Here is a 25,051-nt window from a genome sequence, read left to right as displayed (position 1 = left end):
TCTGCCTCTCTCCTCCTCCCTCTTCCACTCCTCTGTTTTCAGGGTTCCATCATTAGCAGTCCCAGGCCTCATCAGCGCCCCCACATGGCTGGAGGTGTAATGCCACCCGGCAGCTATGACATCCAAGATTACCGGCCTCACCGCCCCATCCTGAGCCCCGGAATGGGGGTGGGGGGTGGGCCGGGGCTAAATCACAATACCGCTACTGGGACGACGGCACTGGGTCCCAGCAGCGGAGACCGAGGGGGGACGGGAGCCCTGGGGAGCGGGTCTGGAGGGGGAGGGGGCAGTGGAGGCTCCTTCCTGGGTTCCCTGTTCGGGAGCAAGCGCGCCAGCACCAAGCCCCCTGGTCCTCTCCCCCCTCTCCTCCCACCTGGGCTGCCACACTACCCTGCACCTGTCCCCCCGCCCACCACTGGCGGCCCGCCCCCACACTCCCCCTCCTCCCTCACCCACTCCGACACAGGAGGACCCTCCAAAATACAGGCCCTGCACGCCCAATATTGCTACAACAGTACCGCAGGGCAGCAGCCTCCTCCGCCCTACCACCACCACCACCGCTACCACGCCCAGGCAGGGCCCGCTCCCAGCCAGCCCTCCTCCACCGTCCAGGGGGCCCCTGGGCCTCATATCCTCCACAGGGGCCCCATGGTAGGGGTCCCCAAGAGGCCGGACCCCGGTCCCGCTCCCTCCCACCCACAGCTCCAACAGCTGTCCCAGGTTCAGCTGGCCCAGCTGCAGCAGCATGGTGTACAGTGTGTACAGGGCCCCGGTCCTGTTCCCTCCCAGGGTCACGGAGGGTGCTATACCAACATGGGGGTTACTATGGGGGTAGGCTGCCCCACTCCACCCCTTTCACCTCACCCCCCCCGCTCGCCGGGGCCCGCACCCCTTACCCTCTACCACACATACTCCACACACGGTCGGGGAAGAGGAGGAGGAGGCGCCAAGCTCCCTCTTACTCTCTCACACTCGCAACCCCACCCTCACGCCCACACCCACGCCCCTCATCGTACCGCTCTTACCCACAACCACAGCCCCCATCCCGGCCTGTCCCTCAGCCCCCACCCCGGCCTGTCCCTCAGCCCCCATCCCGCTCAACACCCCAAGCACCAGACTCACTTCATCTTCGCTGCCCCGCCGCCCCAGACCCCCGTCGCCCGGCACATCCCCCAGGCCGCCGCCCACGGCCAATACCACCCTCAATACCCCCCGCTCTCCTCCATACCACCCCCCCCTTCGCACTCCCCTTTACCCCCCCCTTCCTCCCCCAATACCCCACTTACCCCTATCTCCCCTTACGCCCACCCCCTCCAGCACCAGGGAGGGCAGCAGGGGTCTGGCGGGGGCAACAGCAGCACGGGGTCGGGCAGCACCACCAGCTCCAAGTCCAAGCCTATCAACCGCATCAGCACGGTGGTGTGAGTGTCAGGAGACGCAACAACCCTCCCAGACACCAGGGGGCACCGCTCGTCAGACTGAGGTCGACAGACCAGAACAACTACAGGTTTAAGAGTGGCCACGCCCAGATCATCCAATATGGCCGCCGGCGCTCTGGGAGAGGCAGGAGGCGGTACTTGCTCAGGCTGTGTTACTTCCACCTCCGGTTCCCTCACAGATTCACATTCAGGTAGAGAGGAAGACATGAATGTCAGCTGCAGGATAATAAACTTCTTAACTGTTAGACCGAGAGGAAATTCCCCCTCTTTGGGCCGTCACAGGCAGGGCTACATCATCACGAGACCATGAGCCTCATGTCTTCTACACTGACACCCTGAAGAGGGAGAGGATGACTAGTCAGCTGTTAGAAGAGAGAGGAAGACACTGACACACAGAAACTCCACAGACCGATCTGCATGAAGATATTCACATACGGTACCGAGGTTGATGAGGATGTGATGCTTCTGTGTCTCTGTGGGGGCCATGTTCTGCATGACTTCATCAATGACCTCATGTTGCCAGAGGAGGAGAATTATGATGACAAAGGGTGCCAAACCTGTTGAACCAGGAAGTGGACTGGAAATGGATTGGTGAATCAGGAAGTGACATGGCCAGTGTCTGCCTTCTTACATCTTAAAATCTCCATGTTGTTGTTGTTGTGTAATAAAACAGACATGTGTACTTTCAGTCTGGTTTCATAGACTAGACGTAATAAAGTGAACGTATATATCCGGGACACTCAAATTAGTATGATACGTTATGTTTGGTATGGTTACATAAGACAGGAAGTTACTTAAAAGACATGAACGAAATAAGGGTAATTGGTCAGGTGGATGGGTGGGCGTAGATAGATGTAGATATAACACAAACGTGTAGCAACACCAAGGTTGCGTGTTTGAATCTTATCACGGACAACTTAGCTACTTTTCAACTACTTAGCATGTTAGCTAACCATAACCCTAACCTTAAACATTTTAGCTAACCCTAACCTTAACCATTTTAGCTAACCCTAACCCTTAACCTTAAACATTTTAGCTAACCCTGACCTTAACCATTTTAGCTAACCCTAACCTTAACCATTTTAGCTAACCCTAACCTTAACCATTTTAGCTAACCCTAACCCTTAACCTTAAACATTTTAGCAAACCCTAACCTTAACCATTTTGGCTAACCCTAACCTTAACCATTTTAGCTAACCCTAACCCTTAACCTTAACCATTCTATCTAACCTTAACCTTAAACATTTTAGCTAACCCTAACCTTAACCATTCTAGCTAACCCTAACCCTTAACCTTAACCATTCTAGCTAACCCTAACCTTAACCATTTAGCTAACCCTAACCCTTAACCTTAACCATTCTAGCTAACCCTAACCTTAAACATTTTAGCTAACCCTGACCTTAACCATTTTAGCTAACCCTAACCCTTAACCTTAACCATTCTAGCTAACCCTAACCTTAACCATTCTATCTAACCCTAACCTTAACCTTAACCTTAATACACAAACATATGACAAAATTACGCATTTCTATGTTTTGTAGTAAAAAAAAAATCATCGGTGTGCATCGTGTGATTTTTTAACCAATTAGGAGTTGGCATTGCCTACTAATACATTGTTAACTAATTGGTTGATGATGTCATTAGAAACACTTTTCTTCCTCTTTTGACTACAAAACATAGAAACATGCCATTATTATATAGGTTGATGTTGGGTTGGTGCTGGAGGGGTCCTTTTAACCCTTAGCTTAGCTAGCTAACGTTAGCCACCTAGCTAATTATTACATAGGTTGATGTTGGGTTGGTGCTGGAGGGGTCCTTTTAACCCTTAGCTTAGCTAGCTAACGTTAGCCACCTAGCTAATTATTACATAGGTTGATGTTGGGTTGGTGCTGGAGGGGTCCTTTTAACCCTTAGCTTAGCTAGCTAACGTTAGCCACCTAGCTAATTATTACATAGGTTGATGTTGGGTTGGTGCTGGAGAGGTCCCATTAGCCACCTAGCTAGCCACAACTAATAGGAATTTGTAACATATCATACTTTTAGTAAATTCTTTACATATTGTACATTTACAAATCCACAACATATTGTACGTTTTTTGCTTATTCACAAACTATCATGCAAATTGTAATTTGTAACATATCATACTGACGGACATCCACAAATGAATAAATACCATATGAAACGTAATATATCATACTAAATGGAGTGTCTCGGATTTTACGGACACAATAATACGAAATACTCTTGAGACCAGGTTGGTACTCACACTGGTTGAGATCAAGATCACAGGTCAAGTCGAATGCAGGTGAATTTTAAACAACTAATGTTTTGTTATATGTATACACACACACATATATACATATATATAATAGAGCATGTGAAACACTAGCATCATTCCAGGTATGTACCGATGTAAACCTTTGATGGACAGATTGTTTTGCCTTCTGTCCCCGCTGTGTTGTCGAGCCAGCAAGGCCAGAGTCACGTCTACAGTTCCAGCATCATGCCATTAGGCCGGGGTTAAATCCGATCGCGCTTTGCCGGCAATGTTCTTGCCGTTCGCTAAGACTGCATTAACAGCAAACCGCATATGTCGGCTCAATCGGAAATCGGACCTACCTTTTAAAAAGGGCCCTTTTTAGCAACCTTTAAATGGAACTTAGCCACCTTTAAATGGCGACGGGGATTCAATCCTGGCCTAAGTCCACTGATTAGTAGCTGGAGTGTCACGTCATAAACCTTCCCCAATGAGTGTCACTTCATAAAACCTCCCCAATGACTCGGGACATGACAAAAGATGAAATGACCAGTAGAACTATCAAATATTTGTGAAGTATTTTCTTTGAATATTACTTTCGTACTGTGGAATAAGCCAACCAATCTGAATTAATATATCTTGGGGCTTTTCCTCCCCCCCCCCCCCCCCCCCCACATAACAGTTTTAATAAATTGTATTGGCAGTTTGTGAATATCTACTATCCACGATCGTTAGACTTTAATGTAAATGACTATATATTCTTACATACATTTGATTGTACTTAAAACATGTGCAGTGCAATTTTGTCCTTGGCTATCTGAATATTACGTTTCCACACTGACAATTAGCAATTGACATGGAATAACACATAAGTAGCAGTTTATGTATAGACTGTAGTTTTCACACACACACACAAAAAAACAAAAAAACAAACAATGCAATTAAGTCAGAATATGTGTATAAAGTATATTACTGTAAAACACTGTCAAAACAATCATTGTTCATGCATCAGCTCCCTCAATACTTTCACTAATTATATTAAAAAACTATTGTTAGTCGATGAAAATGTAACATTTTACACTTTATTTTGTTTAATTTCCACTAATTGCTGATTGATTACTATATATTTTTTTACAATGTAACCAAGAAAAACTGCAAATCTAGAAAATGTTTTCCTTCTCAATACATATTGGTATTTTAACTAACACTTTCTGTTTACTGTATAAAACAGGCTGCTTATAAATATCTATTTTTTGGAGCAAAACAAATATAATCAAACATTATGTCCACAGGTCCTCCTCCTCTTAGAAGAACCTCTTAGACAGAGATCGTACTTGAGAAGAAACAGGGTCCTCCTCTTAGAAGAACCTCTTAGACAGAGATCGTACTTGAGAAAAAACAAGTTATCCTCTTAGACAGAGATCGTACTTGAGAAAAAACAAGTTCTCCTCTTAGACAGAGATCGTACTTGAGAAGAAACGGGTCCTCCTCTTAGAAGAACCTCTTAGACAGAGATCGTATTTGAGAAGAAACAGGTCCTCCTCTTAGAAGAACCTCTTAGACAGAGATCGTACTTGAGAAAAAACAAACCTCCTCTTAGAAGAACCTCTTAGACAGAGATCGTACTTGAGAAGAAACAGGGTCCTCCTCTTAGAAGAACCTTTTAGACAGAGATCGTACTTGAGAAGAACAAGTTCCCCTCTTAGACAGTCAGATCGTACTTGAGAAGGTTTTCGTGGTTGATGACAGAATTGTTAGGATTATCTAGATTAGATTCCTACTGATGCTACTATTGCTATTGTTGGTGTGCGTGTAACAGCTACTGCTAATACCGTTAACTATTGTTTTGTGCTAGTGTTTATTTTTTATTTTTATGTTGTATTGTGTATTAAGATGCGATTTGTTTATTTGGTTGGTCAGGTAACCAATGGAACTTTTGGGCCATGTTCAGTTGCCAAACGTTATTGAATGTCGCAGATAGAAATGCCATTCATAGAGCCGCCATGATGCCTTATTCCACATACACTATCAGAGAGGCATTTGTCTGTTCTACATAGCATTATTTATATCTGAACGTTCCAAAACGTTGCATACTGTTGTCTGAACGCGCCCTGTATTTGATGTCAGTGTACAGTTACTCACTAGCCAGAGGCACTAATACCCGCTTGCTAAGTAACCTACAGTAGGTGATCGTATTAAATAACTGGACTAACACACACACACACACACACACACACACACACACACACACACACACACACACACACACACACACACACACACACACACACACACACACACACACATACACACACACACACACACACACACACACACACACACACACACACACACAGCATCTCCTTAGTGTGGAGGTGTTGCTTAGGTCATACATTTTGTAGTTTTGCACACAGGCCATCCGTTAGTGCCTCTCGTCCAATCCCACTGCAGTCCCGCCCCTCTTCCTGAATCCCTGCATCCCATTGGTTCCACTCTGCACCCCACTGGTCTCACTCTGCACCCCCACCCTGGACCCTCGCCTTTCCCTTCCCCAGACCGTCTCCCGCACCAGTACCCTCTCCCGCTTTCTGATTGGCTGGCCCAGGGCTGACTGAGACTCTGTTCTATATCACAGCCTTTCATCTGAGACTGCTCTGCCCCCCCCTGCTGCACTTCAATGCATCCTGGCATTACACCCTCTGTACAACCAGATGCTGTCATGCTCTGCGGGGAGGCTTATGTAAGATATAGGGCAGAGAGAGGGATAGAGGGATGGAGACTAGAGATCAAGAGACCATGGGATCTAGGTTTTAAGTGGTCATTGTATTGATGTCTCTCGCTCTCTCTCTGAACCGAAATGAAACGTCTTCTCTATATGATATTGTGATTGCTGCATGTCTCACTGAATGGAGCTGTTTTACAAACATAATATCTATTAATAATAAAAATACATGTACTCCGAAATGGACTGTAATTACTACGTGTCTGTAACTACACAGGAAATGGACTGTAATTACTAGGTGTCTGTAACTACACAGGAAATGGACTGTAATTACTAGGTGTCTGTAACTTACACAGGAAATGGACTGTAATTACTAGGTGTCTGTAACTACACAGGAAATGGACTGTAATTACTAGGTGTTTGTAACTACACAGGAAATGGACAAATAGACATGTAATGTTGTGTATATCTCGAGGGAGGAGAGGAGAGGGGAGGAGGATTGTAAAAGTCAACCGGAGAAGTCATTGTTTTAAAAATATTTATGTATTTTTGCTGTATATACATACAGTATGAATTTTGGTTTCAAATGAAAATGGATATATATATATATTAAAAAAAAGTGAATATTTATTGCTCTTATAATATAAAACCTGTTCTTGCTGTTGGAAAAATATAATGTTTGTGTTTTAATTTGTAACATCTGTAAAGAAACCATGGTATGTACATGATAGGTGTGGAAAAGAGGACCAACCATGGTACGTATATAATATGTGTGGACCCAATGGTTACCGCTTTTCATATGATCCTGTGACTGATATATTAACAGACCAACTGATGAGGGTTATGTGTCTGTGACTGATATTAACAGACCAAGTGATGGGGGTTATGTGTCTGTGACTGATATTAACAGACCAAGTGATGGGAGTTATGTGTCTGTGACTGATATTAACAGACCAAGTGATGGGGGTTATGTGTCTGTGACTGATATTAACAGACCAAGTGATGGGAGTTATGTGTCTGTGACTGATATTAACAGACCAAGTGATGGGAGTTATGTATCTGTGACTGATATTAACAGACCAAGTGATGGGAGTTATGTGTCTGTGACTGATATTAACAGACCAAGTGATGGGAGTTATGTGTCTGTGACTGATATTAACAGACCAAGTGATGGGAGTTATGTGTCTGTGACTGATATTAACAGACCAAGTGATGGAGGGTTATGTGTCTATGACTGATATTAACAGACCAAGTGATGGGAGTTATGTGTCTGTGACTGATATTAACAGACCAAGTGATGGGAGTTATGTGTCTGTGACTGATATTAACAGACCAAGTGATGGAGGGTTATGTGTCTATGACTGATATTAACAGACCAAGTGATGGGAGTTATGTGTCTGTGACTGATAACAGACCAAGTGATTTATTATTATTTTTATTTCACCTTTATTTAACCAGGTAGGCAAGTTGAGAACAAGTTCTCATTTACAATTGCGACCTGGCCAAGATAAAGCAAAGCAGTTCGACACATACAACCACACAGAGTTACACATGGAGTAAAACAAACATACAGTCAATAATACAGTATAAACAAGTCTATATACGATGTGAGCAAATGAGGTGAGATAAGGGAGGTGAAGGCAAAAAAGGCCATGGTGGCAAAGTAAATACAATACAGCAAGTAAAACACTGGAATGGTAGATTTGCAGTGGAAGAATGTGCAAAGTAGAGATAGAAATAAATGGGGTGCAAAGGAGCAAAATAAATAAATAAATAAAATAAATACAGTAGGGAAAGAGGTAGTTGTTTGGGCTAAATTATAGGTGGGCTATGTACAGGTGCAGTAATCTGTGAGCTGCTCTGACAGTTGGTGCTTAAAGCTAGTGAGGGAGATAAGTGTTTCCAGTTTCAGAGATTTTTGTAGTTCGCTCCAGTCATTGGCAGCAGAGAACTGGAAGGAGAGGCGGCCAAAGAAATAATTGGTTTTGGGGGTGACCAGAGAGATATACCTGCTGGCGCGCGTGCTACAGGTGGGTGATGCTATGGTGACCAGTGAGCTGAGATAAGGGGGGACTTTACCTAGCAGGGTCTTGTAGATGACATGGAGCCAGTGGGTTTGGCGACGAGTATGAAGCGAGGGCCAGCCAACGAGAGCGTACAGGTCTCAATGGTGGGTAGTATATGGGGCTTTGGTGACAAAACGGATTGCACTGTGATAGACTGCATCCAATTTGTTGAGTAGGGTATTGGAGGCTATTTTGTAAATGACATTGCCGAAGTCGAGGATTGGTAGGATGGTCAGTTTTACAAGGGTATGTTTGGCAGCATGAGTGAAGGATGCTTTGTTGCGAAATAGGAAGCCATTTCTAGATTTAACTTTGGATTGGAGACGTTTGATGTGGGTCTGGAAGGAGAGTTTACAGTCTAACCAGACACCTAGGTATTTGTAGATGTTCACGTATTCTAAGTCAGAGCCGTCCAGAGTAGTAATGTTGGACAGGCAGGCAGGTGCAGGCAGCGATCGGTTGAAGAGCATGCATTTAGTTTTACTTGTATTTAAGAGCAATTGGAGGCCACGGAAGGAGAGTTGTATGGCATTGAAGCTTGCCTGGAGGTTTGTTAACACAGTGTCCAAAGAAGGGCCAGAAGTATACAGAATGGTGTCGTCTGCGTAGAGGTGCATCAGAGACTCACCAGCAGCAAGAGCGACCTCATTGATGTATATAGAGAAGAGAGTCGACCCAAGAAATGATGAGGGTTATGTATCTGTGACTGATATTAACAGACCAAGTGATGGGAGTTATGTGTCTGTGACTGATATTAACAGACCAAGTGATGGAGGGTTATGTGTCTATGACTGATATTAACAGACCAAGTGATAGGGGTTATGTGTCTGTGACTGATATTAACCAATATCTTTGTCATTGTCCTTGTTTTCTATGGGGAGTAACGACACGGGGCGATAAGACGACATCTCCATGGAATCTCTATCTTTTTTCAAGATCAGTGCTATTGTAGCCTCATACAGTGTTTGCGGGAGTTCGGCATTTTCTTTGGCTTGTTTAAACATTCGCAACATAAGTGGAGATAGACTGGCGCAGTACTTCTTATAGAATTCTATTACATATCCATCGGGCCCAGGGGCCTTGCTGTTTGGAAATTGTGCTATCGCTGTGTTAATGTCCTCTAAAGTTATCCCTGCATCGAGTGCAGAAGCTGCCCCCCTGTCTAGTTTAGGAAGTTCACATTCAGCGAGAAAGCGTTCCATAGTGTGTGGATCAGTAGCATCGCATTTTGATTGGTATAGCTCTGAGTAAAACTGCGTGCAAAGCATTTATTAATATCCTGCGGATCTGTTACTATTTTACCCTTCTTGTCTTTTATTTTGTGAATAGCTCTAGATGCGTGTACATGCCTTAGCTGTCTTGCTAATAATTTATGTGGTTTGTCACCCAGTTCAAAATAACTTTGTTGCATTCTAGCAAGTAAAGAGCCCACCCGTTTCGAAAGGATGGTATTGTATTCATATTTTAACTTTGTGATCTTCTCAAGGACTGTATACGAGGAATATGTCCTAAAAAAGTTATCCTGTTCCCCTACCTCTCTTTCAATTTCTCTCAGCCTAGTATTGGCACGTTTCTTCCTCTCTGATGTATAAGAAATCATGTAACCTCTAATCACAGCCTTTAGAGATTCCCAAAGGGTGGAGTCGTCAACATCCCCCGTGTCGTTAGTTCCGAGGAAAAAGGCAATCTGCTCCTTCAAATACTGACAAAAAGCCTCATCTTTCAGCAGGTATGCGTCTAAGCGCCACGGTCGCCGACCTGTCGACATATTGTCGAGTTTCAGCACCATGGACACAGGAGAGTGGTCCGTAATTAGAATAGGGTGATAGGTAACCGACTCAGCCGCTGAGATTAGTTTGGAGTCCAACAAAAAATAGTAGCTTGGCCTGAGCGGAGCGTTTAATATGAGTTTCTTGAAGAAGCACTATGTCAGCACCCAGTGATATAAGATGAGAAAAAACCTTAGCTCGTTTCACCACATGCCCCAAGCCATTACAGTTCCAGCCGACTATCTTTATTCCACCTGGTCTACTCTGTGCTCTGTCACTATGTGGCATTTCTTATTTTAGAGCAAGTTGTTGCTGTCATACAAAACTCAGAAGAAAAACGTCCCGCCTTGCGGGAGCTTGTCATGCCACCTGTACTAATAATAAACGTGAACATAAAACACATACCCCATCCCCCCTCCCGTCCCTTTACTGAGTGACTTCCCCAAACAAAGCACTCCTTGGCTAACACACCAACCTTAGGGTGTCTAGACATACAGCTTGAACTAACTCGTCGTCTATAGATGCTCCGCATATACGCTAATATTAAATAACACTTAACACTTAACTCTCACGTTAGGGGGTGAGTGGCGCTAAAACATGATGTGCCAAACAATGCTATATTAGCCACAACATCTCACCAATCATAAGTCCCAAATTCTGATCTTCTAATTGAAAAGACATAGTCCGGAAATCCAAACACATTCCTGGCCTGTATTTGGTCATTTAGCCGGCTGACTCAGCCGTTCTGTATTCTCAGCCAGGGAGCTTGCTTGTCAAGAACAGATCGGCCTCTTTTGGGTTGTCAAACGTACGTGTTGATCCTTCGACTGTCACCTTAAACAGGGCTGGAAAGAGGAATCCGTATCGGATGTTGGCCACCCTGCATTTGTTGCGTACCTCATCAAACTCTTTCCGTTGGTTCCTCACCTCCAAGGTAAGATCTGGGTAGAAAGCCACCCTGGCTCCGTTGAAGTTTAGGGGGAACTTTTGACTAGCCAGCTTGAGGATGAGATCCCTGGTCTGGGGATAGTGCAGCCATACAATGAATGGCCTTGGTGGCCCGCCCTTGGCCGGCTTCGTTGCCTGAGATCTGTGTGCGCGGTCGATCCGGATGGCCGTTTTGAAGTGTTCACTCCCCAGCAGGGCCGGTATCAGCTCCGAGACAAATTCAGTGGGTTTCCCTCTCTCAGTGTCCTCCTGGATGCCACATATTCGGATGTTCTGGCGTCTTGAATGCGACTCGAGCATTTCCAGGGTTTTGTTGTCATTTTTGAACGTTGCGCACTGTTTCTCTTATGTCCTGTTGCCTGGACTCGTGATCGACTGTCGTCTTGCTCAACCTCATGCACCCTTCTCTGAGTTGCCTTCACAGTTTCGGCCAAAAGTCACCCTACTCTTTGAGATATCAGCAAAACCTTGCGTCCACCTTCTTGCTTAGTGAGTTTATGGCAGCCAGTATGTCACTTTGCGTAGGCTCTGTGGGGGAACTCTTGGAAGCTAGCCTCTTCAGCTAACTCCTCGTGGGTTGGCGACGTTGAAATTGGTTCCTTGTCTATCTCAGTCAAATTATCTTGTTTATCTTTGATTTATCTTTAATCCATTTTCTGGTGCCTTTTCCCTCTGTCATATTTGTTTGAAGTTATAGGTCGTGAGAGGTTAAGATAAAAACTAATTTGTTTCGAAATGGAGCGGAGCTCTAGCAAAGCACGTCTACTCCATAGCACGCTCTCTAGCGCCCCCCCGGTGACTGATATTAACAGACCAACTGATGGGGGTTATGTGTCTGTGACTGATATTAACAGACCAAGTGATGGAGGGTTATGTGTCTGTGACTGATATTAACAGACCAAGTGATGGAGGGTTATGTGTCTGTGACTGATATTAACAGACCAAGTGATGGGGGTTATGTGTCTGTGACTGATATTAACAGACCAAGTAATGGGGGTTATGTATCTGTGACTGATATATTAACAGACCAACTGATGGGGGTTATGTATCTGTGACTGATATATTAACAGACCAACTGATGGGGGTTATGTATCTGTGACTGATATATTAACAGATATATTAACAGCTCCAACTGATGGAGGATTATGTATCTGTTACCTGTCTCGTGAGGCGATTTGTAAAATGCATTTCTAGAATCCTCGGTGACTTTACGTGGACTAGTAGAACAATATAATGTATTTAAATCCTGACTGGTTCTCTTTCCTTTCTACCAAATCAAGCGTCAGCCTCTTCATTGTGACATTGGGATTGACATTAAAGTCTCAGTACACGGTTACAACTACTGTATAATGTTAATATAACGGATGGTCAGTCCTTAGCGTCCGTAGCTCTGTCTATGAATTCGGAGAGTGGTTATATTTTCTCTGAGGCCCGTCCCACATCGTTTAACCAACAAAACAAAAGAGACTGGGTCACCACTTCGTTATTGTTTTTAATGGAGGATTCTAGTTTAAAAAGACACAATAAACCCACCCCATAAAAACAACAAGCATATCTTCAGAACAACAACAAAGCTGCGTGTGTGTCGTGCTGCACATCATATACTTTTAAACTATTAGTATTCATCAAACGTTGTTACGGAAACGGAGGTTTTGATCAACAAACCAATCACCAGGTACGTACTCATTGTCTTAAAAGGAAAGCTATAGTTGCACTGAGCAGACACCGATGTGGACAGAGATGTTCACAGGAAACATTGAGGGCTTCAATCTGATCTGCTTTGTCAATATTAGAGGCGGTCGGATTGAATCCTGCCCTGACGGATAAATTGATTGAATTTATTTGACAAATTGTAAAACACACATGTATATATATATATATATATATATATATATATATATAAGGTCGCTCCAGCCTGTTACGCGCCTCCACAGAGAATTTAAGAAAATCATCAACACAATAAAGCTTAGGAGTATTTCCATTGGAGTCCTTGTGGTCCTAACGACTGCTGCAGCTCCCACCGCAGCCACCCTGGCAGCTCCTACAACCCCATCCCCTGTCCTAACGACTGCTGCAGCTCCCACCGAAGCCACCCTGGCAGCTCCTACAACCCCATCCCCTGTCCTAACGACTACTGCAGCTCCCACCCCTGTGTGCAAGCAGGTGAATGACTAATGAAACGTCTTTTAAGTTTTTTCTCTCTCGCTCACACACACACACACACACGCACACACACACACACACACACAGACACGCACACACACACACGCACGCACGCACGCACGCACACACACACACACACACACACACACACACACACACACACACAAAATAAATGCAACAAAAAGATTCTGGTGAATAGAATACATTCTTACTTCTGTACGGTTCCATTTTTTTTCCAAAAACGGTGTAGGTACTTTGCTACAGCAAACAACCCTTCTCCTATTAGCTGTTTGAGAGCAGTCAACTGGAATAGACCAGGGACTGCAGTCAGCATCCCAAATGGCACCCTGTTCCCTTCATAGTGCACTACTTTAGACCCTATTCCCTTTATAGTGCACGACTTTAGAGCCTTCCCTCTATAGTGCACTACTTTAGACCCTATTCCCTATATAGTGCACTACTTTAGACCCTATTCCCTTTATAGTGCACTGCTTTAGACCCTATTCCCTTTATAGTGCACTACTATTGACCCTATTCCCTTTATAGTGCACTACTTTAGACCCTATTCCCTTTATAGTGCACAGACTTCAATTCAACGTCTATTCCACGTTGGTTCAACAACATTTCATTGAAATGACGTGGAAACAATGTTGATTCAACAAGTGTGTGCTTTCTCTGTGCCATTATTTCAGTCAGGTTGTGCTTTTCTTTTGTCTCTCTCTCTCTCTTTTCTCTTGCTCTCTCTCTCACTCTTTCACTCTCTCTCTCTCTTGCTCTCTCACTCTTTCTCTCTCTCTATTGCTCTCTCTCTCACTCTTTCTCTCTCTCTCACTGTCTTGTTCTCTCTCTCTCTCACTCTTTCTCTCACTCTCTTGCACTCTCTCTCACTTTCGCTTTCTTGCTCTCCATCTCTCTCTTGCCTCTCTATTGAGCACATATCTTTCTCTCTCTCTGTTTTTCTCTCTCCATCCCTCTTTAGCTTTCTCTCTCTTTCTCTGTGTCTTACTGACCCTTAATACAGAATACTCATTATTCTGCGTGTCTGGGCTACCTCCCCTTTGTCTCTCTTTCTCTGTGTCTTACTGACCCTTAATACAGAATACTTATTACACCCAATCCCCAAAGACCCAAAGCTTGTAACTCACTCCACTGTAGAATTCTCCTCTCCTCATCTCCTCTCCTCCTCTCGCTCGTTTCCTCATCTCCCCATCTCTTCCTCTCGCTCGTCTCCTCATCTCCTCCTCTTGCTAGTCTCCTTCTCATCTCCCCCTCTCTTCCTCTCGCTCATCTCCTCCTCTCGCTCATCTCCTCCTCTCCTCCTCTCCTCCTCTTTCTCATCTCCTCATCTCATCCTCTCCTCATCTCCTCTCACTCATCTCCTCCTCTCCTTTTCTCGCTCATCTTCTCATCTCCTCCTCTCGCTCATCTCCTCCTCTCCTTTCCTCCTCTCGCTCATCTCCTCCTCTCCTCCTCTCCTCTCTCCTCCTCTCCTCCTCTCGCTCATCTCCTCCTCTCCTCCTCATCTCCTGATCTCCTCCTCTCGCTCATCTCCTCCTCATCTCCTCCTCATTTCCTCTCTCCATTGGTTCCCTCTCCTAATAAAACAATATCATTTCACACCGTTTTCTCTGTACATACATCAGTAAAATGGGTTTCTGGGATTCATTTAAAAACAAAACTGAATTAAAACAGAAAGCTTTGCACTTTACACTTTCTATAAGCTGAATAAACAGTGTTTATTCCATACTATCTCCAGGAAGACTTAAAGTCTCCTATAAAAATCACGATAGTCATCTTCATATCTCTCCATCTCTAGTAATGAATTAACTTCCTGTGGATGAATCACATGTTGACCTACAGTATGTTTACAATGCGTACATGATTTACAGTGTAAATCCCTTTCTCTTCCCGCTCAGTCTTCTTTCGTCCTCTTTAAACAATGTTATTTCTCATTCAATTCTACCATTTAGCTGCCGATGCTGTTCCTCTCTCTGTCCATATTATGTATGTTGTCCTGCATCTCCTCTTGGGTTGGATTTATTTACATCCTTCTCCCTCTCCTCTCTTCTCCCATCCCTCCATCACACCGTAGTAACAGAGCTGGGGGTTGTAGACCTTCTCCTCTCCTCTCCTCTCCTCTCCTCTCCTCTCCTCTCCTCTCCTCTCCTCTCCTCTCCTCTCCTCTCCTCTCCTCTTCTCCTCCCATCCCTCCATCACACCGTAGTAACAGAGAGAAGAGAATTATACACCTTCTTTCCATCCGGTGACCTGGATCCATGAGCGAGTAGTTCCTGGATGGTGACCCAGTTATCCAGGATCCTCTTGTTCCTCTTCTTCATGAACTTCTTCTGGCTGAGGGCCAGGATACTGGGACTACCACCTGTCTCCCCCTGCAGGCCTGGAGGTCCTCCTGTAGCCTTCCCGTCCACAGGTCCCTCCTGTAGGTCTCTGTCTCCCTTCAGGTAGTCCAGCCGGCTCTGCATCATGAACTCACGGCGCTGCCGGTGCTCCCTGGCCCTCAGCAGCTGTTGTTTACGCTCCTCCTTCGACCAATAACGTCCCTGCTTCATCTCGCTGACCGCGTCGTCGTCCGTCGTCATGCCGCTGCGCTCTTCTCTGATCTTAATGGCCCGGGCTTTAAGGAGGCGGTCCCTCACTGGTCGCTTGGCAACGTAGCGCGTCCCGTCGCTACGGATCTTCACCTTACGGATAAGATAAGATAATGCTCACAATTCCCAAATATATAATTTAATTGCACCATGTAAGACATATAGAATCAACAACTATCAATAAATAATGACAGGTAACACTTTACTTGACACCCAGCGGTGTCAGCTGACATAACTTGTTATAACTTGTCATAATAGCTGACATAACTTGTCATAATAGCTGACATAACCTGTCATAATAGCAGACATAACTTGTCATAATAGCTGACATAACTTGTCATAATAGCTGACATAACTTGTCATAATAGCTGACATAACCTGTCATAATAGCAGACATAACTTGTCATAATAGCAGACATAACTTGTCATAACCTGTCATAATAGCTGACATAACCTGACATAATCTGTCATAATAGCTGACATAACTTGTCATAATAGCTGACATAACTTGTCATAACCATGTCATAATGTGATCATAACACTGTCATGACCCATATGTGGACACCTGTTGTGACATAGTGTGTTATTTGATGGTTGGTTATGACACCTACATAAGAGTGTCAAATCCCCCAAAATCCTACCACACGAGGCAAAACATTCCAGTAAAGTGATTCGGGGTGGTCATAATGCTGTATGACTGTGACATAATGCTGTGACTGTGTCATAATGCTGCCTGACTGTGTCACAATGCTGTATGACTGTGACATAATGCTGTATGACTGACATAATGCTGTATGACTGTGTCATAATGCTGCATGATTGTGACATAATGCTGCATGACTGTGACATAATGCTGTGTGACTGTGACATAATGCTGTGTGACTGTGACATAATGCTGTGTGACTGTGACATAATGCTGTGTGACTGTGACATAATGCTGTGTGACTGTGTCATAATGCTGTATGACTGTGTCATAATGCTGTATGACTGTGACATAATGCTGTATGACTGTGTCATAATGCTATATGACTGTGACATAATGCTGTATGACTGTGTCATAATGCTGCATGACTGTGACATAATGCTGTATGACTGTGAAATAATGCTGTATGTCTGTGACATAATGCTGTATGACTGTGACATAATGCTGTGACTGTGACATAATGCTGTGACTGTGTCATAATGCTGCATGACTGTGTCATAATGCTGTATGACTGTGACATAATGCTGTATGACTGACATAATGCTGTATGACTGTGTCATAATGCTGCATGACTGTGACATAATGCTGCATGACTGTGACATAATGCAGTATGACTGTGACATAATGCTGCATGACTGTGACATAATGCTGTATGACTGTGTCATAATGCTGTGTTACTGTGTCATAATGCTGTATGACTGTGTCATAATGCTGTATGACTGTGTCATAATGCTGTGTGACTGTGTCATAATGCTGTGTGACTGTGTCATAATGCTGTGTGACTGTGTCATAATGCTGTGTGACTGTGTCATAATGCTGTGTGACTGTGTCATAATGCTGTGTGACTGTGTCATAATGCTGTATGACTGTGTCATAATGCTGTGTGACTGTGACATAATGCTGTGTGACTGTGACATAATGCTGTATGACTGTGTCATAATGCTGTGTGACTGTGTCATAATGCTGTGTGACTGTGTCATAATGCTGTGTGACTGTGTCATAATGCTGTATGACTGTGTCATAATGCTGTATGACTGTGTCATAATGCTGTATGACTGTGTCATAATGCTGTATGACTGTGTCATAATGCTGTGTGACTGTGTCATAATGCTGTGTGACTGTATCATAATGCTGTGTGACTGTGTCATAATGCTGTATGACTGTGCCATAATGCTGTGTGACTGTGTCATAATGCTGTATGACTGTGACTGTGTCATAATGCTGTGTGACTGTGACATAATGCTGTATGACTGTGTCATAATGCTGTATGACTGTGACATAATGCTGTGTGACTGTGTCATAATGCTGTATGACTGTGACATAATGCTGTATGACTGTGACATAATGCTGTGTGACTGTGACATAATGCTGTATGACTGTGACATAATGCTGTGTGACTGTGACATAATGCTGTATGACTGTGACATAATGCTGTATGACTGTGACATAATGCTGTGTGACTGTGACATAATGCTGTATGACTGTGACATAATGCTGTGTGACTGTGCTATATATATATATAAAGTGATTGTGGATGGTCATAATGCTGTATGACTGTGACATAATGCTGTGTGACTGTGCTATATATATAAAGTGATTGTGGATGGTCATAATGCTGTATGACTGTGACATAATGCTGTGTGACTGTGCTATATATATATAGTGATTCGGGATGGTCATAATGCTTGCATTTTGTGCTATATATATATAAAGTGATTCGGGATGGTCATAATGCTTGTATTTTGTGCTATATATATAAAGTGATTCGGGATGGTCATAATGCTTGTATTTTGTGCCAGGTATTTAAAATATGATGGGGGGGAAACATGACTGTAAACATAATTCCTGACAACAACAACAACAACAACAACATGCAAAGGACTTCAGAAACAAACTTTAAATCGAAAGGAAACCTTTTGGCTGGGAAAAATACATTTGAATAAATGTGGGTTTTGACAATCTTATGCGGGTATCTTTTTAACTAGCCATAAAATAGCGCAATACATGTCACAACAGGTGTAAATATACAGGTCATGATGGTCTTATGACCAGGTTATGACAGCCGTTATGACATGGTTAAGACCATGTCATAACGTATTATAAAACTGGGTGTCAAGTAAAGTGTTACCAATAATAAAATATAAAATATCAAAAAATATAAAACCTGCAGTACCTTCCACTCCATGTGAGGTGAAGCCGGGCCCGGCTGCAGAGGGAGGTGTAGGGGGAGGCCGGTGTGGCTGTCCTGGGCCTCGGTGCTGTCTGCTGGGGCACCACTAACACTCCTGGGACTGGCCTGACCACTGCTGCCCGCTGCAGCCCCTCTCTCGCCTAGACCCATCCCCGGGACCACGGCTCGGTCTACAGAGTCCAGGGAGTCGATCCGGACCTCCGGGTCGCTCGACGGCAGCTGCATGCAGCTCTGGTAGGGTTTCGGTGCCGGAGGCTTGTTGCCTTGGCGACGCCGGGTGAAGTATGGGCTGGACTCTGCGGTTGGACCCCCTGACCTGTCGTGGTGTGTGGGGTTAGCTCTGGGGGACTTCCGTGGGGGTGTTGTGGTTGTTCCGCCATCAGCTATGCCCCTCTGCGATGATGACCCCACCCCGACAACGTTATCCCCCCGGGTCAGAGACCAGAATTTTGGATGGACGGGGCTTGTGCTGGCGTTGGTCATTTGGATCTGGTACTTCCTGCATGAAAGAAAGAAAGAAAGAAAGAAAGAAAGAAAGAAATAAAGAAAGAAAGAAAGAAAGAAAGAAAGAAAGAAAGAAAGAAAGAAAGAAAGAAAGAATACTCTCTCATAGGGAGATTTTCTTTGCAAAAATAGAGGTATTCCTAAGAAAACAATGACGTTTTAACAAGCCTACTGATTTACAGGACATTACACAGCAAAAGACAGACAAGACTTCTACAGCGTATACAGAATCAATACAGTATCTACACAGTATCAATACAGAATCTATAGATTATCTATACAGAATCATTAGATGATCTATACAGTATCATTAGATGATCTATACAGTATCATTAGATGATCTATACAGTATCATTAGATGATCTATACAGTATCATTAGATGATCTATACAGTATCATTCGATTATCTATACAGTATCATTAGATGATCTATACAGTATCATTAGATGAGCTATACAGTATATATACAGTATCTATAGATGAACTATACAGTATCTATAGATGATCTATACAGTATATATACAGTATCAATAGATGATCTATACAGAATCTATACAGTATATATAGATTATCTATACAGTATCTATAGATTATCTACACAGTATATATGCAGCATCTATAGAGTATCTATAGATTATCTACACAGTATATATACGGTATCTATCCAGTATTTATAGATTATCTATACAGCATCTATAGAGTATCTATTCAGCATCTATAGAGTATCTATAGATTATCTACACAGTATATATGCAGCATCTATAGATTATCTACACCGCATATATACGGTATCTATACAGTATTTATAGATTATCTATATAGTAAATATAGAGTATCTATACAGTATTTATAGATTATCTATACAATATCTATACAGTATATATACATTATCTACACAGTATATATAAAGTATATATAGAGTATATACACTGTATCTATAGAGTATCTACACAGTATCAGTACAGTGTCTATAGATTATCTACACAGCATATATATACAGTAAATATTCTTTATCTATAGAGTATCTATACAGTATCTACATAGTATCTATACAGTATATATACAGTATCTATACAATATCTACACAGTAGCTTTACAGTATCTCACAAGACATTACCTGTAGCTGTTGGGAGAGAAGGAACCATTCAGACTACCATGTCCTCCTTTCTCCCATCCCCGCCGAGACCCGACCTTGTCGGCCCCGTCTCGGCTGTGTCTGTTGGGAGTGTCCCCTCCTCTACCCTCTTCCTGGATGGACAAAGACAGAGGGAGTAACTCGGTGCTGACCAGAGGGGTGGTCCTGCAGCTCTCTCCCCCTGTGTTGTAGGCGCTGGTGCTGTCTTTGTCCTGGTCTGGGTCTGGGTCGGATCTCTCCCGCTCAGGGAGCTCATTGATGTCCGATAGCTTGCGGTGGAGCTCGTTGGCGGGCTCTGGGTCTGTGTCGTGGTCGGGTGCGGGTTCAGAACCAGTGGGTAGGGCTCCACGGCCAACAACGTCCTCCTCCAGAAGCCACGCCTTCATGCATCGTTCTCTCAGCTGTTGCATCTTCTGCACTCTCAGGATGTTGCGGCACTTAAACTCTAGATGACGTAGTTCCTCCTCTAACAACGCCATCTCGTGTTGCGTCATGCTCTCGTTGCAGTTTACATCGACTTTTGGGTCACTCCCCCCTTCACCCTCACACATCTCACCCTCCTCCTCCTCCTCCTCCTCAGTCCCTGATCTTCCTCCCTGGCTTCTCTCAGCAAGCTTCCTGTTCCTTTCAAACTGACACCGGATCTCTAGTAGCTCCCTGTACCTCTCGCACTCTTCCTCAGTCAGACCCGGCATCATCATCATCATCATCAGTGGGTCGGGTACGTACCCCCCCAACCCCAACCCCAACCCTGTCCCCAAACCCCCTCCCAGTCCCTTTCCTCCATACAGCCCCACCCTTGGCTGGGAGTCATTACTGAGGTGGCTCTCTTGGAGGTGGGGCGAGGGGGACGAGGGTGTATTCCCAGGCCTGAACTTCCTCATGCTGCCTGGGGTGTTGGTTGTGTTGGTGTTTGGGGCGCTGGTCTGGTCCTGGTCCTCTCCCAGCAGGTCATGTTCAGAGGACTCAGCGTTGTGGGTGCTTTCGTCTGTACGGCCCACGCCACTGTCCAGCTCCTGACTGTTACTGGGGAGATGACCAGTATCATAAACAGTATCTATACAGTATCTACAGAATTTACAGTATCTTCACAGTATCTACACAGTATTTGTACAGTAGCTACACGCTGTTACTGAGGAGAAGAGAAGAAGCAGTAAGCAAATAGCCTGGAGAGGCAGCTTGATGTACACCCCCTGGACAGGACGCTAGTCTGACACAGGGGAGAGAAGCAGTTTTAGGGCTATAGCAGCTAAGCTAGCCACTGATGGGCCCCTGAGGGGCCGCCAATAGTTGCCAGTCGGCCGCGAACTTTGCCGGCGGCAGGCTGCTAGTGGGTCATTAGACGCTCGCTAGCTGGGTTAAGGTTAGGGTCTAGTGGGCTACTACATGTGGTCTAGTCTGTTCTCTGCCAAGGTTGGCTAGAATGAGTAGACTATACTGAGTGGAGTTGAAAAAGTACTCGCACTTAAAACCATGTACAAAAAAAAATAATACATCTATACAATATTTTTCCATATTTAATTGCACTGTACTTGACTAGTGACCACAGAACACCACAGGTGCAAAAGAAATGTGCAAACATAGAGGTAAGGTTTCATCTGTATTTCGTCACCAGTGACATACTAGTGATTTAAATATCCCTTCCCATCTAATGTTAATTGGGATCTAACATGGCCGCCGTAGAATGTTGGAGTGTCATGTAAACGCATCACAATGCAGAAACGTCAAAGTTCCGACTCTGTAAATACATGGCTGTGACGCTGTACCAACCTGAGAGTAGTCAGACTAAGGATGTGGGTGGGGTTGTGTGGCCCCTCTCTGTAGAGGCTGGGCAGGTGGCAGGTGTGGAGGGCCTCAACATTCATGCTGAGAGGTATCTCCATATCCACCTCCTCTGGGTTCCCCTGGTGCTCGTTCTGGGTGAAGGAATGGTTGGTTGAGGTATTTATTTTATTTATTTTTTCAAGGACACCAGCGTTGTGGTTGAAGTGCGTTTGTTTCAAAAGATGGCAAATGGCCAAAGTTGATTGTTGAAGGAGACGAGGGACGAAAGAACATGGGATGAAAATGAGAAAAGTTCATAATACAACGAAGGTCACACGCGTACGTTATTTTTAGCTCAACACAATTTTTATTTATTTTAAAAACACTAGATGGCAACATAATCATTTGGCATCCATGTGTTATATTTCCTGAAGTTAGATTATGTTATTTGAAATGTCAAATAAATATGAATCTTGATATTGAGCAATTCGACTACAATGTTTTAGCTTTCTGTATTGGGTTATTGATTTATCTGACAGATCATTTAATGTACTTTAATTGAAATGTCACAAAGAGCAGAGCATAGATTTTTGTCTCTTTTTCATGTTCCTCAGAATCAGAATTAGTATCAGAATACAGGAGTACCAGTATATTTAGACTAGTACCAGTATGCAGTATATTTAGACTAGTACCAGTATACAGTATATTTAGACTAGTACCAGTATATTTAGACTAGTACCAGTATATTTAGACTAGTACCAGTATATTTAGACTAGTACCAGTATACAGTATATTTAGACTAGTACCAGTGTACAGTATATTTAGACTAGTACCAGTATACAGTATATTTAGACTAGTACCAGTATACAGTATATTTAGACTAGTACCAGTATACAGTATATTTAGACTAGTACCAGTATACAGTATATTTAGACTAGTACCAGTATACAGTATATTTAGACTAGTACCAGTATACAGTATATTTAGACTAGTACCAGTATACAGTATATTTAGACTAGTACCAGTATACAGTATATTTAGACTAGTACCAGTATACAGTATATTTAGACTAGTACCAGTATACAGTATATTTAGACTAGTACCAGTATATTTAGACTAGTACCAGTATACAGTATATTTAGACTAGTACCAGTATATTTAGACTAGTACCAGTATATTTAGACTAGTACCAGTATATTTAGACTAGTACCAGTATACAGTATATTTAGACTAGTACCAGTGTACAGTATATTTAGACTAGTACCAGTATACAGTATATTTAGACTAGTACCAGTATACAGTATATTTAGACTAGTACCAGTATACAGTATATTTAGACTAGTACCAGTATACAGTATATTTAGACTAGTACCAGTATACAGTATATTTAGACTAGTACCAGTATACAGTATATTTAGACTAGTACCAGTATACAGTATATTTAGACTAGTACCAGTATACAGTATATTTAGACTAGTACCAGTATACAGTATATTTAGACTAGTACCAGTATATTTAGACTAGTACCAGTATACAGTATATTTAGACTAGTACCAGTATATTTAGACTAGTACCAGTATATTTAGACTAGTACCAGTATATTTAGACTAGTACCAGTATACAGTATATTTAGACTAGTACCAGTGTACAGTATATTTAGACTAGTACCAGTATACAGTATATTTAGACTAGTACCAGTATACAGTATATTTAGACTAGTACCAGTATACAGTATATTTAGACTAGTACCAGTATACAGTATATTTAGACTAGTACCAGTATACAGTATATTTAGACTAGTACCAGTATACAGTATATTTAGACTAGTACCAGTATACAGTATATTTAGACTAGTACCAGTATACAGTATATTTAGACTAGTACCAGTATACAGTATATTTAGACTAGTACCAGTATACAGTATATTTAGACTAGTACCAGTATACAGTATATTTAGACTAGTACCAGTATACAGTATATTTAGACTAGTACCAGTATACAGTATATTTAGACTAGTACCAGTATACAGTATATTTAGACTAGTACCAGTATGCAGTATATTTAGACTAGTACCAGTATACAGTATAATTAGACTAGTACCAGTATGCAGTATATTTAGACTAGTACCAGTATACAGTATATTTAGACTAGTACCAGTATACAGTATATTTAGACTAGTACCAGTATACAGTATATTTAGACTAGTACCAGTATACAGTATATTTACACTAGTACCAGTGTACAGTATATTTACACTAGTACCAGTGTACAGTATATTTAGACTAGTACCAGTATACATTATATTTAGACTAGTACCAGTATACAGTATATTTAGACTAGTATCAGTATACAGTATATTTACACTAGTACCAGTATACATAATATTTACACTAGTACCAGTAGACATTATATTTAGACTAGTACCAGTATACAGTATATTTAGACTAGTACCAGTATACAGTATATTTAGACTAGTACCAGTATACATTATATTTAGACTAGTACCAGTATACAGTATATTTAGACTAGTACCAGTATACAGTATATTTACACTAGTACCAGTATACAGAATATTTACACTAGAACCAGTATACAGTATATTTAGACTAGTACCAGTATACAGTATATTTACACTAGTACCAGTATATTTACACTAGTACCAGTATACAGTATATTTACACTAGTACCAGCATACAGTATATTTACACTAGTACCCGTATACAGTATATTTAGACTAGTACCAGTATACAGTATATTTAGACTAGTACCAGTATACAGTAT

At 42.9% G+C, this 25,051-nt stretch overlaps 2 protein-coding genes across 3 annotated transcripts in view; one reads left to right on the top strand and one right to left on the bottom strand.

Moving 5' to 3' along the window:
* LOC110531288 (IQ motif and SEC7 domain-containing protein 1) overlaps positions 1-2,178 on the top strand; it is a 99,724-nt gene extending 97,546 nt beyond the window's left edge. The window contains exon 14 of one of the 2 annotated variants that reach the window (XM_036989041.1): positions 43-2,178. In XM_036989041.1, the coding sequence (XP_036844936.1) occupies positions 43-1,425 (1,383 nt within the window). In that variant the 3' untranslated portion in view covers positions 1,426-2,178. The remainder of the gene's footprint in view (positions 1-42) is intronic. The other variant, XM_036989042.1, reaches the window with a different exon arrangement.
* Positions 2,179-14,859: 12,681 nt separating this feature from the next.
* LOC110532851 (PDZ domain-containing protein 4-like) overlaps positions 14,860-25,051 on the bottom strand; it is a 68,801-nt gene continuing 58,609 nt past the window's right edge. The window contains exons 8-11 of the mRNA XM_036989040.1: positions 22,277-22,422; positions 20,489-21,532; positions 18,850-19,366; positions 14,860-16,066 (exon numbers count right to left, since the gene is read on the bottom strand). Of these exons, the coding sequence (XP_036844935.1) occupies positions 15,578-16,066; positions 18,850-19,366; positions 20,489-21,532; positions 22,277-22,422 (2,196 nt within the window). The 3' untranslated portion in view covers positions 14,860-15,577. The remainder of the gene's footprint in view (positions 16,067-18,849; positions 19,367-20,488; positions 21,533-22,276; positions 22,423-25,051) is intronic.

The sequence above is a fragment of the Oncorhynchus mykiss genome, chromosome 9, assembly GCF_013265735.2.
Source record: "Oncorhynchus mykiss isolate Arlee chromosome 9, USDA_OmykA_1.1, whole genome shotgun sequence".
NCBI lineage: Eukaryota > Metazoa > Chordata > Actinopteri > Salmoniformes > Salmonidae > Oncorhynchus > Oncorhynchus mykiss.
Note: the sequence above shows the minus strand (reverse complement) of the source record. Positions and strands in the feature narration are given on the sequence as shown.